The sequence below is a fragment of the Schistocerca gregaria genome, chromosome 1 (genome assembly GCF_023897955.1).
Source record: "Schistocerca gregaria isolate iqSchGreg1 chromosome 1, iqSchGreg1.2, whole genome shotgun sequence".
Taxonomy (NCBI): Eukaryota; Metazoa; Arthropoda; class Insecta; order Orthoptera; family Acrididae; genus Schistocerca; species Schistocerca gregaria.
Window position 1 is genome coordinate 700,455,565 of NC_064920.1, and position 13,992 is coordinate 700,469,556.

The following is a 13,992-nucleotide window of genomic DNA, read 5'->3' on the forward strand; positions in this document are numbered from 1 at the left end:
TAATATAAGTCATCTGTGCCTCAATAAATGTTTGTGTAAATAAAAGAAAATTGTCATGTGGATAACATATCAGGTGAGCTCTATACTATAACAGTGTTAACAAAACTCATTATTACAGTTACTTGGTCAATACTAGATATGATTGGACATAATAACTCAGTCTTACAGTTCAGACATATGTACAATAAAATACATACAATAGTGAAAATATAAGTTAGTATTTAATTTCATAAATAATAAAGGAGGTATTTAATGGCTTACTTAGGGACAGGAAATTTCTTAAGAATAATAAAATTAGTTAAGACACAATGCTACTATTGAGTTTCATTACACAATATTGTCGTTTCACACATTTTCTACATCAGTGTCAAAAATGTCATTAACTGAAAATTTTGAAATTTTGTTTGTAGCTATTCAAAACGTGCATATCGTGCTTAAGAAAGCAACAAATTAAACATTGTCAGTGTCACTACTGGAAATCGGACAAGTGCTTTGGTTAACTGACATCTTGAGATATTTCAGTTTCTGCTCTTGGAACTAATATAACTTGTTGTAAGAAAGTTCCTGTAGGAATTTATACTTTGTTTTAAAGGAGACTGAAAAGCAGAAATGATGAATTGGTGGTAGGCACACACAAAGAAAGAGAACTTGCTAGCTTTCAGACCTATCCTTTGATAAGGTAGAGTAAAATGCACACACGCACACACACACACACACACACACACACACACACACACACATACACAAGCGCGCGCGCGCGTGCGCAAGTGGGTGATTGCCCTCATGCATCTCTGCCCCTACTTAGTGCCGACTGGACTAAAGTGCCAATGCTTTGTTTCTCAGCATGTGCATTAGTTGTGATGGCCATATTGTTGGGTAGGATGGGTAGAGGGAGAGAAAGGTGGGAGGCACGGAGAGAGAGACTGGGGTAGGTGGATAGCAGATTGGAGGGTGAAGTTGGTTTGCCTGCTAGAAATGAGTTAGGCAGTGATGGTATGTCTAGGCATGTAATGCATGATTGTAGGTGCCACTCAGGAGTGGCATATATTGCAGGCGATGTGGGGATATTACTTGGGAGCTAGTGACAGGAGAGAGGAAATGGAAACTGTTGGTTAGAGGGGACAGTGGGTATCTGAGATTGAGGTGAGGACAATTATGAGAGCAGAGGATGTGTTGTGAGGATAGCTTCCAGCTGTGTAGCTGAGAGAAGCTGGTGGTGGATGGACAGATCTATATGGCCTGAGTTGTGAAGCAGCCATTGAAATTGAGCATGTTGTGCTTGGCCGCATATTATGTCACCATGTGGTCAACTTTGTTCTTGGCAAGAGTTTGGTGGTGGCTGTTCATTCTGGTGGACATCTGGTTGATGGTCATACCAAAATAGAAAGCTGTGCAGTGTTTGCAACATGGCAAGGCACATGACAAGGCTGCTTTCACAGATGGTCTGGCTTCTGAAAGGCTGGGTAGGATAAGCTTGCCACAGCACTGGAGTAGGAGGTACTGGTTGAGTGAATTGGGCAGATCTTGCACCTTGATCTGCCACAGGGATATGATGCAACACTACTTTAGGAGGCATGGAAAGCATCTTGGGTAGAATGTTCCTCATTTCAGGACAGGATGAGAGATTATAAAAGCCCTGGAGAAGCATGTAGTTCAATGTTTCTGGTCCAGGATGATATTGGGTGACAAGGGGACACTCCTTTGTAGCTGATTCTTTTGGATGGTGAGAGGATCACAGTTGTATGGGGATATCACATTAGAAATATTTGTAGACTAGGTTTGGGGGATATTTGCCTGTGTATGATAACCTTTGTGATACCTTCAGCATACTGGCCAAGCGAGTTCTTGTCACTGCATATATATTGTCCATGAGTGACAAGGCTGTGTGGGAGGGATATTTTGGGGGTAGATAGGATGGTCCAATTGTTTTGATTGTGATTATTGCATCTACTGAATCATCAAGTAAATAAAGTAGTCCTAGTGATGGGAGAGCAATAAAAATTAGGGTCATTGCTCGTAATGCAAGATGCAGTTACTGTTAGTGGTTTGCAGATTTAATGTAGACAGAGATGTGGAGGGAGCCATCAGAGAGGCAGAAACCAAAGCTATGGGGATGGGAATCCCTCATGCCCATGGCCTTGCTGCTATCTAACACTACCTCTCCGAACACCTATCATATTCCAGACCCGCTGCCTCACTCCTTATTCACCTTACCAATGATGTATTGGCTATCAACTGTGTTTCCTCTGAAGTGAAGGCATGCGAACAAATCCATGGCACAGTCATGGCCATCTGCATGGCACCTTCCTATGCCAATCTGTTTATGGGTCATCTACAGGAAACCTTCTCAGACTTCCCAAAACTTCCAGCCTGTAGTCTGGTTCAAGTTCTTTGATAGTATCTTCATGATGTGGACTCAGGTCCAAGACGCCCTACCCACAGTCCTTCACAACCTCAACAACTTCTCTCCCATCTCTGATGGCTTCATCCACACTTCTGTCCACATTAAACGTACTAACCACCAACAATATCTGCATTTTGACAGCTGCCATTCATTCCACACCAAAAATTTCCCCTCATGCAGCCTTGCTACTCATGGATGACATATCTGCAGGGATGATAACGCCCTTTCCCAGTATGCTGAAGACCTCATGAAAGGCTTCACAGGCAGGCAATACCCACCAAACCTAATCAACACAGGGATTTTGCAAGCCCCCCCCCTCCCCCCCCCCCCAAAATCCTTCCACCATGCACAAGAATCAGCTGCAAAGAAGTGCCCCACTCCATCATGCAGTATTACCCTGGACTGGAACAACTGAACCATATCCTTTGCCAAGGCTTTCATCATCTCTCATCTGCCCTGAAATGAGGGATATTCTACCCAAGATTATTTCCACCCCTCCAGAAGTGGTGCTCAGTCACCCACCCAAACTACACAACATCCTAGTCCTTCTATATGCCACTCCCATTCCCTTGGCAGATCAAGGTCTAAGACCTGCCCAATCCATCTGCCCAGAACCTCCTACTCCAGTCCTGTCACAGGCCTTTCCTAGCCCATAAGAAGTCGAACCACCTTTGAAAGCAGTCATGTGATACACCATCTCTGCTGCAAACACTGCATAACTTTTTATGTTGGCATGACTACCAGCCAGCAGCACACCAGAATGAATGACCACCACCACAGTTTCCAAGAACAAAGTTGACCACCTGGTGGCACAACATGCAGCTGAGCACAACATATTCAATTTCAGTGGCTGCTTCACAACTTGGGCTTGGGCCATCTGGAGCCTTCCTTGCCTGTTAATAGTGACAACAACATAGATTCTTTATAGTGGTTTCAGTCACAGCTTGAAAGTGTTCATTTAGAATAAGTGCAGTGTGTTTTACATTGAAAGGGGTGATTTAGAGTAATATGAAATACAGAAGTAAGAACTTCAAGTGTCAAGACTGCTAATTATAATTTTATTTAGTGCTGGTTTGGGAAAATTTAATTTTCCATCATCAGATCTTATGCAAATACTCCTCAATAAGTTTCCATCATATGCCAGGTCATAACACATCATTCAAGGAACATGTCAGTAATAAAACAAGATTTACATAAAATATCATGCATATTTCACTGACTACACAAGCTCATGTTCACATAATAGATGAAAGACTACTTCAATAATTAGCTATCTCTGTCATTGAAGTTTTTACTTCTGTATTTCACATTTTATATTAGCTACTTTAGGAGTGCCCCATAATTTTTTTCATTATTTTTTCTCTTCCTTGTGGTTTGCTCAAGGAATAATGAATTGAATTGTAAATGATCCTCTAGTATTACACTGTTCACAGCAAATGCACATGTCATATAGGACACATCAAAAGCAGCAAGCATTCAGTATCACTTATTTCCTAAGGAGCAACCACTTTGATTATAAAGAACAACATATAATTTGAAAGGTACTTTTAACATTAAAATTTCTTTTCCACTATCCAGTCTTCAAGTTGTTCAGAAAGGTAATGTCATTTATTCATATACTATCTGCTGCTGGAGTTCCTTCTTGTTTACAGTTTATAAAAATTTTAGTTTTTGTGTATCATAGTCAGAATGTTATCTTAGTAGCTAATGTAATCATCCTCATCCAGTAAAGAAGTGCACTGTAATTTCAGTAGCTTTCTAGATGCTGTTGGCAGGTGCAATGGTGCTGGATAAATCATAAATGGAGAATGTTCTCGGACGAGATCAACCATAACCAATGATATAGATACTAAAATGTGAATAAAGAAGCTTAAACTTGTTGCTTCCACAAAATAATCATTCAATCACTAACTTGTGAACTCTCACATGCAACTGCATGAATAATAAATCGTAAGTTAGAGCATTATTGTTTACGTGTGACTGGATTTTTAAGCGTTGGCTATGCTACAGTCTAGGCGCCAACCAACACATCTGTTGATTAACCCTAAAGACATTCAGTCACAAAGTTCAAATGAATGCAGGCAGGAACTTATGAAATAATCTTTTTAATCTCACAGGTGACAATGGGTTACGTTATCTAACATTGTACAGTGAAATATAAATGAAGAAGTTTGTCGAAAGAATTAAACTAAAATTAAACATTGACAGAAAACATTACACTTACTATGAACCTGCAGAGACAGGAGTACATAGTAGTCACGAAATGATATCTTTTGGGAGCAGAGATTTCTTCATTTGGAAAAACAAAAAGTATTGGGAAATTCAAGAAGTGCTTATAGAAGTCATTTGGGACCCTAGGAAAAGAGGTCCAGGGTGGGAGGGAAATTAACAATGAAAGTATACCAATAGATGAAACTTGGAAACCTACTCAGTGTGCCACCACATCATTTTTTGGTACCAACTTTGCATTGTATATTAGCAATCTCCAATTTTAGAACTCAGCTGAAGATAGCTGCCTGGTTGGTAGCTGAAATCCCATGGTAAGACATTACAGGAGTGAGTAGAAAGAATATCCAGGCCTTATTCAGAGTGCAGAAAAGAGCAATAAGTATAATAATCAAGAGTGGCAGAATGGCTCACTGCTTTAAATGCTGAATATCTCAACTGCCCTTGTGAATATATTTTTCAGTGTTATGTAAAAATAGAAAAAAATATTGACTGCCCTGTTCACAATTGTTAATTAATGATTATGAAACTAGAAACAGGTATAATTTGTATATGGACAGAAAAAATAAAGTAAAAACAATTATATAATAAATTACCACAAAAATAGAAGATATAGTTATGATCTGGTGTTTTAAAACATAAGTAAAAAAATATTTGCAGAATAAAAGTTTTTTTATGGTTGTGGAGTGTCAGAAGTAAAAGTGTTACCTAATTAAGAAAGTCTGCATAAAAATATAATGGTATGTAGAAATAATAATTATATACCACTAAAAAACGAATGTAAATATAGATTAAAAGAAAATGCATTGACAATTAAAGAGTAAGAAATTAATCTTCAACTGTCAATTTGTCTATGTTTTGAATCACAAACTCTATAGTATGTAAATTATTTCATGGATTAATAAAGAAAGCAAATCATTGGAAAGATAGCATCCCAAACTTTTCACTTCACATTCTCATGCTCCTACTTATCCAGCTGCAGAAAAAGGACTGTTCCTAGTCTCACTCAGATTCTCTCCCTTCCCTCACCAGCACAATATAATTATGACTGTAGTACATCTGGCTGACATCCATTCCTAATTTCCACAAGGACACAACCCTTACTACTGCTGCACAACTTAATCTCAGCAGTAGTTTTCCACCCACAAAAGGATGTGTGATGGCTTCTTGAGACTACATCTGATGGTACATGACACTGTGACTGATACAGAGTCTGAATAATTGAGCACACTATACTGTGGTTTGTTCATTTATGCTTCATATATGGACAACAATACAGTTGGAAAGATAAAATCTTATTTTCTGCACTAGAGGAGAGGAAGTTGGTACCTTTTTGATTTCTCCAGGGTGCTCTACAGGACAACATGCAGTCATAGATTAGCAAATTCAACCTCTCAGCTGACATGGATACACAATAATGATTCAAACTGGGGACAGAAGGACAACCCTGGTTCAGTCCTAAAATTCTAAGAGTAAATTTGCTGGTCAATGTGAATGAAATTATAGCGGTTTCTCATAAGCCCTTAGTCAAATGTTGAACCTTGGATTACACTTTACACAAATGGCCCAACCATGTAGCTTTCAAAATGCATTTGTGCATCTTAACTTAATCCAGTCATTGTTAAAAGTAGGAACTATGAAAATTATGCAGCACAACTTTTAACACAGACAGATGTAAAGTTTTGTAAGTGATCAAATTGTTGTACACACATCAACAAAAGTCTTGTATCACCCCTTTATTTCAAATTCATGGTGCAGAAAACAAAAATTGGATCATAGGCATGCATAAATATTCATTTGCAATGTGCTCAGTTCATTAAAAAAAATAAAAAAAATAAAATGTTTGTCTAATGATGAAATCACCTGTTTTCTATGGGATTTTTCACAGTGTTTCTGAGTAATAACAATACAACAGTGGAACATCCCATTGCTTGGATGCAGGCTTGAATTCATGTGGGATACCACCAATGTCAAGCCAGCCCTTGTCAAAATTGTTCCACTCTTCAATGGCGATTCTGTATAAGTCACACGGAATATGTGATCATTGTTGGCATCCAAACTACAGCTTGTTTCAATTGATCCCACACATATGCAGTTTGGTTCATATATATGGGATGTACGGACCATTCCATTCTGATGATCCCAGCCTGCTGAAGGAATGTGTGCATGAGAACAGCATCATGAGCAAATGAGTTATCACCCATCAAAATGAAATTGTCACCAAAATGTTGATTGCCTGTGGAATCATGTCCCTGTACCACGGAGCAATGAGATTACACTCAACAACTACGAGAGGTCTACAGTCGCCCCATGTAGTCCCACCCTAGGACACCATTCCACCGCCATGTTGTTACATATGTGGGATACAGTGCTGGAGGTGCCACTGTTACCAGGTTGCCTACAGACTTGTTAGTTTCATTCATAAATAGCACCTGATGCCAATCCTGAGCCATCCATTCCGCATGATTTCTTGCCCACCTGGAACGGAGTCCATGGTGTTGTTGTGCATAATATGGAGCTCAATATGGCCATCAGGAATGGAGATTCATAACAGTCTGATGCTATACATAACAGCCTGTAGCTCTTCAAAGACAAAATTCAGTTTTGGGGCACACAGTCCACAGTTACTTTGACTCAAAAGTCATATATATCAATCAGCATGTGCAGCTCTTGAAAGCGGATGGCCTGTGGATTGTTAAGTCCTCAACACTACCTTTCAGTTGGATCCAATTCTATATCCACAGCACATCACTTTGATTATGGACGATACATTGAGTAACTTACCTGGTTGACAACTCATCTCTGCATAACGTGTTGCCACAGACTCAATCATTGTTTGCAACTGTCCTTTGTGGCATGATGGATGTTGATTGTTGACTCTACTGTGGCATACTGGTGCTTTACTTTCAACTGAAATTCTGAAATCCATTAGAATATGGTGGTTTACCTATGGTGGCACTCATGGTAACTGTGTGTATGAAGTACTTCAGGGATAATTTTCTGATTGGTACATGAACAATCACAACAGCAACACACCGGCATGACATATCAGGGTGATGCAAAACTTTTCTTTATGTGAGCGGATATCGAAGCTAATAGGTGTTTTTTAAAGGTTATAACCTCTGTCATTGAATTTCCATACTATTAATCAAATGAAATTTTGCTGGTTATTTTTGTTGATGTATAGTAGGATTTACCTGTCATATAGGTTCTTTTTCTTTCTTTTTTTTCCAGACTTTTAAGTTTCAGTGCAATTTTAAATTAGTGGTATATGAATAAAAATATCTTTCAGTATATAGGATCTCCTCTAAATATTATGGAATTCTCACACCCACTGTCATGTAGATTTATTTTCTAGTGATGTCCAGAGACAAAAGTAATAAGCATTCTCAAACGAATGGTCACCTTCACACTCTCAATATAAGGCTCAAAAATGTATAATGCACTTTCTTGTTTTTATGGTGCTGAGTGCAGATACCAAGGTCTTTATTGTGTTATTAGCAGTGGTGGATATGTATGCGAGATGCGGGGGGTGCCCACCACCCTTTGCGGAGCCGCCCGCATTGCCACCTGTGCTGCCCCTGCCAGCCAGCATGCATGCTATTTGTTCATTTATTTCGACAGTTGACTCAACTTAATTGAGTTATCGAGTAGTTGTGCTTTCCTATGTAGCATGCAAGTCCACGTTATTGTATTTTACATGTTTCTGTCTGCCACATAGATAGCTAACCCATACCTAAAAGAACAGTTGGGGCCATTCTAGTGATCTCAGTAGGTTATTCTGTCTGGCATTTGACCAAGAAAAGTCATGAACATTCTACTGTTTTCTTGCACAGTGAACCTTCGATATGTAGTGTTATAAATATGGACTATTTGCCGAATAGGAAGCTAGTTTATATTCAGAAGCAGAAATATTAAGACTGAAAACTGAATAAGTAAAAAGTCGTAGTTGTGATAAGTGCAAGTGTGATGATTAATCAAGAGTGAGAGTGATCAGTTGATTGTGAAGTATTAATGATAGAATTCATCATTTAAGGAAGAGAAGCACAATTGTAATTTTTTTAGGTCTTAAGACGGCATTGTCTTATGTATGTGTATAGTCAGTTTAAATAAAACTTTCTTAAACTTTGCATGTGACTTGATTATTTTTGATTACAGTTAAAGTAAATGTAGCTCAAGATATCTTTAGCGCCCCTCTTTGAGGTTTATCTGTATGTGCTACTGGTTATTAGAAGACATAAAATAAGTTATTTATAATATTTGTTGATTCAAAAGGATATTAAAATGTATGTTATTAGACACTCATAAAAGTTCTCTTATTATCTAAACTATCGAATGCATTCATTTCACAGTTAGTGAAGCCCTTTAGTCTGATGAATTTTTTATTAAACAAAATAATGAAAATGGACCATTGTTCTTGTTCCTTTTCATGTATGATTTTTATCAAAGAGAAATCCTTAGACTCTATAAGTGTAAGGAATTGATAATCTTTTATTTGTGTCCAGCTATGTCTAGGTTTCACTTTCTCAAGTGTCCTAGGTTTCCCTTTCCCAAGTGTCATCCATATCTCCTCATTTATAACAGTTGTGCCCAATTGAAAACAGATTTTGCCCTTCCAAAATACGTTTGTGCATGTGTTTTCTTTATTACCCTATAATTCATGTATATTTAATATACTAATAGCATGTTTTGTGTTGTTGCAGTATCTCCAGAGTGTTCGGCCAATTTATGACAATGAACGCTTTGATAAAGTACAAAACCTTGCAACAGAATTTAAGAATGGCGTTGGGAGGAAGTTCCAAAGATATCTAGTATTTAAATCATGGTGAGAATGGATCTTTTTGACTTAGCTTTTTAAATATTTTAGCAAGAAATTAGAAGTGTTAAGTATTGATAACATTTGGTAATTTGTTCACTCCAATTTTTGATTACATAGATGACTTACACTCATCAAAGACTCTTCAGAAGTTTGAACATGTATTGAGGGCACAAGTATGCAAACAAATGCCCTCACTCCAGAAATAGAATTTTGGTCACTTACTTCATTAAACTCCATGTGTAAAGTTTCAGTTGTCTACATACAAATAAAATTAAAGTCAAAGCAACCCGGTAACCTATTAAAAATCTTATTCCAGCTTGTATCATTTTCTTGATTTCTAGACAGAAGTATTAATATCTTATACTTTTACTCACTGCTGTCATTCACCGCAATCTTCTGCAACACTAGTCAGTGAAAATGAAAGAACTGTGTATACATGAGCACAAGACAAGATTAAAATAAATAAATAACTCCTTCTGATCTGTGTACCTTTGCCTATTGTACAAAGTAGAATGTTTTGTCTGGTATCATCTTCATTAACCAAAAATTAAACATTATTTTAGAAGTTTATCTTATTATTCATTGTTCCTATAAAATATCAAAATATAAGATTTTCAAACATTTGTGTGCATAGTAGGAAGTAGTATTCTTGTTAAACAAGCCTGTATTGTTACTACAGTTCATAATAGTAATAGTAATAATAATAATAATAATAATAATAATAATAATAATAATTGTTATTATTATTCAAAGGAGAGAAGGTAACAGTTCACCATACAACAGAATCACTGGTCAGTGGATTGGCACATAAACAAGACTGCAGACATTTGATAAGTGTTCAGACAATGACCATCAGAATTAACTGATACACTCACAAGTGACACACACACACACACACACACACACACACACACACACACACACACACACACACACACACACACATGCACACTGTCCCAGCAAGCCACATTGTACTGCCACTATAGCTACCAGTGACAGTGAGTAGCTACCCAGGTTTTTCCGTTGTTGAGTTCATAATAATAATTATCCTTCAACAGCTACCAGTGTAGGCACATCATTTTTAAGTGTATGGTAAATGAATCAATAGCTACTGAATAGTGGAAGAACAACAGCCTTTTTCAAGGCAGCAACTTTTCTGCTAAGAATGCAAGATGCTGATTTCCACCCATTTTAAATGTAAATAGAAGGTGGTTAGTGACTTAATCATATGTTCATCTAGCTATAACTAAATGCAAACTAATCTGCATATAAATTAAGGTATTGGCTTATAGGGAGCAGGGAGTGAAAGCATCAACTTTATGAAACTAAAAAGTAACTGTACTGCCAATTAGAAACAAAATAATAACCAAATAAAGGTAGTCTTATCTGAAAGTGCATATCCATGAAATCAAAATTTATTGCTGAATAATGTTCAATATTATGTCATTCCACTCTGTGCATTGTAATATACTTGGGTTCTTCTTGATACGGTGTCGACAAAGTGGTTGAGATGTTAGTGCTCATTTTGTCACACTCTTGGATGATTGAGCTCCTTAGCTCATCCATTGTGTGAAGGGAGGCCATGTGTTGTGATGCTACAAGTTTCAGTTGGTCCCAAGCAAGATGAACCAGGTTCATATCAGAGGGTACAACAGGTCATCCCATCTTTACGTCCCGTATGTAGATGTTCATGGAGCTACACATGTGATTCCAGTGTTATTGTCCTGAAAGACAAACACATTGCTGAAATGTTGACTGGAAGACTGAAAAGTAGATTGGAATATTCTGTTCCAATATTCCAAAGGCATCAAAGTACACTTGATATCAATAAGAGGCATCTGATATCCATTGCATACATTCTTTGCACAACATGGTGCTTGGGAGGTTTGTACCATTGTTCATAATAGACACCTGGACGTCATATTGCTCATGTGGAAATGGTTGCCTACTGCCTGAATCAACGTAATACTTCTAGTTGCCTTCAAAATGGCAGTGCAGAGTTCTACTGAATTCATTTTATGATATGTATGAGCCACATTTTGTAGGTAGCAGTCATACGTCAATGATGTTGGCCACACTTGAACACCATGAGGCAGATCTTGAATGTTTTGAGGCTCATAATATCAGTTAAATTTTTGGATGATATTGCTGTGGTGAGTGCCAATTCGGTGAGCAGCTTCCTATGCTGAAAACCACTGACAGTACAAGCATGGTGTAATAACATTGTAAATTAGAAAACACTACTGCACTCCACATAGGGGTGCTGAGTGTGCAGATTTATATAGGAAGGTAGGCTACAGGTAACAGGTTGAAGTTGTTGATCTCTAAGGGCAGAGTTTCTCTTCGGTGGAGCACAGTATCCAGCCACAATAAAGTGCTACGGAGGAGGGAGATAAACTCTTGGGAAGGATCTACAGATCTGAAGAGGGACAGAACATCGTGATGCTGGATTTGTGGAATGGGGTAACTGTGGCAGGGCTTGAACTTGATTCACAGCCTGCAGAGCCCTTTGGCCATATAGTCCCTGCAGTTCATACATAACCACAGTGGTAGAACCTTTGTCAGCAGATAGTATTGTAAGTTGGTAACATTCTTTGGGTGTTGGGTTGAAGTTCTTTTTGCTGTTATAAGGTTGATTTCCATATTGAGGGATTTGGGGAATGATGGGAAGACAAAGTTGGAGGTAAAAAAATTCTCAGAAGTTACAAGGGGATGATTTAGGAGGAGTGGTAATGGAACATGGCTAGTTGGAGGAGAAAATTGAGTCATGGTTCAGTATTGATTTTGAGTCTGATTGCAAGGGTTGATGGTGAAGAAATGTTTCCACTGTAGGGAGTGGGAGATGGGGAGAAGGTCTTGAACAAGCACAACATGATTGAGTTTGGAAATGGAGCGGAAGGAAGTGTTTGATGTAACATTTAACCATTGGGTGGGGTGGGGGGTGGGGTGAGGGGGGGGTCATAGGTATGCATAATAATAATAATAATAATAATAATAATAATAATATGTATAACTTGTCTGGAAGAAGGAAGAATTTTTTTATGGAATTTTGATGTTTGATACATAATTAAATATTGTTTATAGCAAGAATAAAATAATGTATAAGCTTTCACTACTCTCTATTCTGGATTTTTGTAAGTGGGAGTATTCATGCTTTTTTTTTTTACTTTTTCAGACAACTGTAAAAGATCGCTAATACATGTATTAGTTAACAAATTGACTTCTGGTCTGAAAATCAGGCATTCCTATGTTGCAACTTATGCTTATTATACACTTCTTTGTTAAAGGTTCACTTGTAATCACACTTATTTGATTTTGACACTTTCTCAGAGAACAGATCTGGTTTGGGAGGTCGTACTTCCTTTGCGGCTAACTTTTCCTGGTAATTTTCTTTTCTGTTAGTGCTTACTATAGGTCCAACTGAGTTCATGTTGACACTGCACAGGAAAGCCAGTTCCTGCACAGTAAACAACCAACTCCAAACACAAACTGCCATTTGCAGAAATTATTAAATTCAAGTGGTACTGTCTACTAACAAGGTCACTTGACTAGAACACAAATGAGGCACTGAAAACCATAATGGCCAAAAACACGTCATCTTCAACCCCCCATATTTAAATGAATATCAGAGAATTCAGTGAGACAGCTTTTTGTGAATGTTCAGACGTACATACAATTTAGGTCTACAGCCCAGGTAAACTTGATACCACATAAGGTCAACAGATGTCAGAAGCATGAGTAAATGCAACAGTCTCACAAGCAACAATAATGTTCTTTATGGCCTTCAATGCCTTGAATGGATTACTGTATGATAAAATCCAAAACTTAATATACCATATCTCATTCAGCAGCCCACAAAATAGGTTTTTCTATGAGTATAACTATAACATATACTAATGTCTGATCTAATTTTACTCTACAGTGAGTTGATTGACATATCTGGAGTGTGCTACTGTCTAGCAGAATTTGTGCCAAGCAAATGTGGAAAAGTCTGCTGCATTGTGCTTCCACCTAGTGGCATTGACATAAACTTGTAGTTGAGTCGTAAGAGCTAGAATTGGCATGTCAACAGACAGAGCACTGCACACGAGCTACATTGTCCAGCTCACCATTAGAGACACAGTGCACTGTATTGAACTTTTGCTTTTACTTCCAATACATAGGTATCTGTCTACAGTTATTGAGGGTGGTGCAAAACTTCATTTGAGTAGTTTATTTATCAGAGCATAGTGCAAGAGCAACTTATGATAGCTGCATCTGTGTTGTAATATTTATCTTGACTGTTTTCACATTCCTATTGATTCTGCTTCATGATAAGGTTCATGAGGAATGCTACGTAGATGAGTCAAATAGTGTAATTTTTGTTGTTGAACTAATATAATTTTTATGTATAAATTGTTTTACATACCACACAAAAATTTTTTGTCATTGTAGAAGGCATCATACCTCTACAGTGCTGTTTGAAGAACACATTTTGTCATTGTACTTTTAAAGATGATAGTTACTCCACAACAATCCAAAGCAGACAGAAATTTCATATCAT

General features: G+C 37.7%; 1 protein-coding gene across 1 annotated transcript in view; it reads left to right on the plus strand.

Annotated features, from left to right (window-relative positions):
* The window catches only part of LOC126268959 (carnitine O-palmitoyltransferase 1, liver isoform-like), a 180,382-nt gene that overhangs the window by 107,164 nt on the left and 59,226 nt on the right, over positions 1–13,992 (plus strand). The window contains exon 6 of the mRNA XM_049973958.1: positions 9,334–9,455. Within this exon, the coding sequence (XP_049829915.1) occupies positions 9,334–9,455 (122 nt within the window). The remainder of the gene's footprint in view (positions 1–9,333; positions 9,456–13,992) is intronic.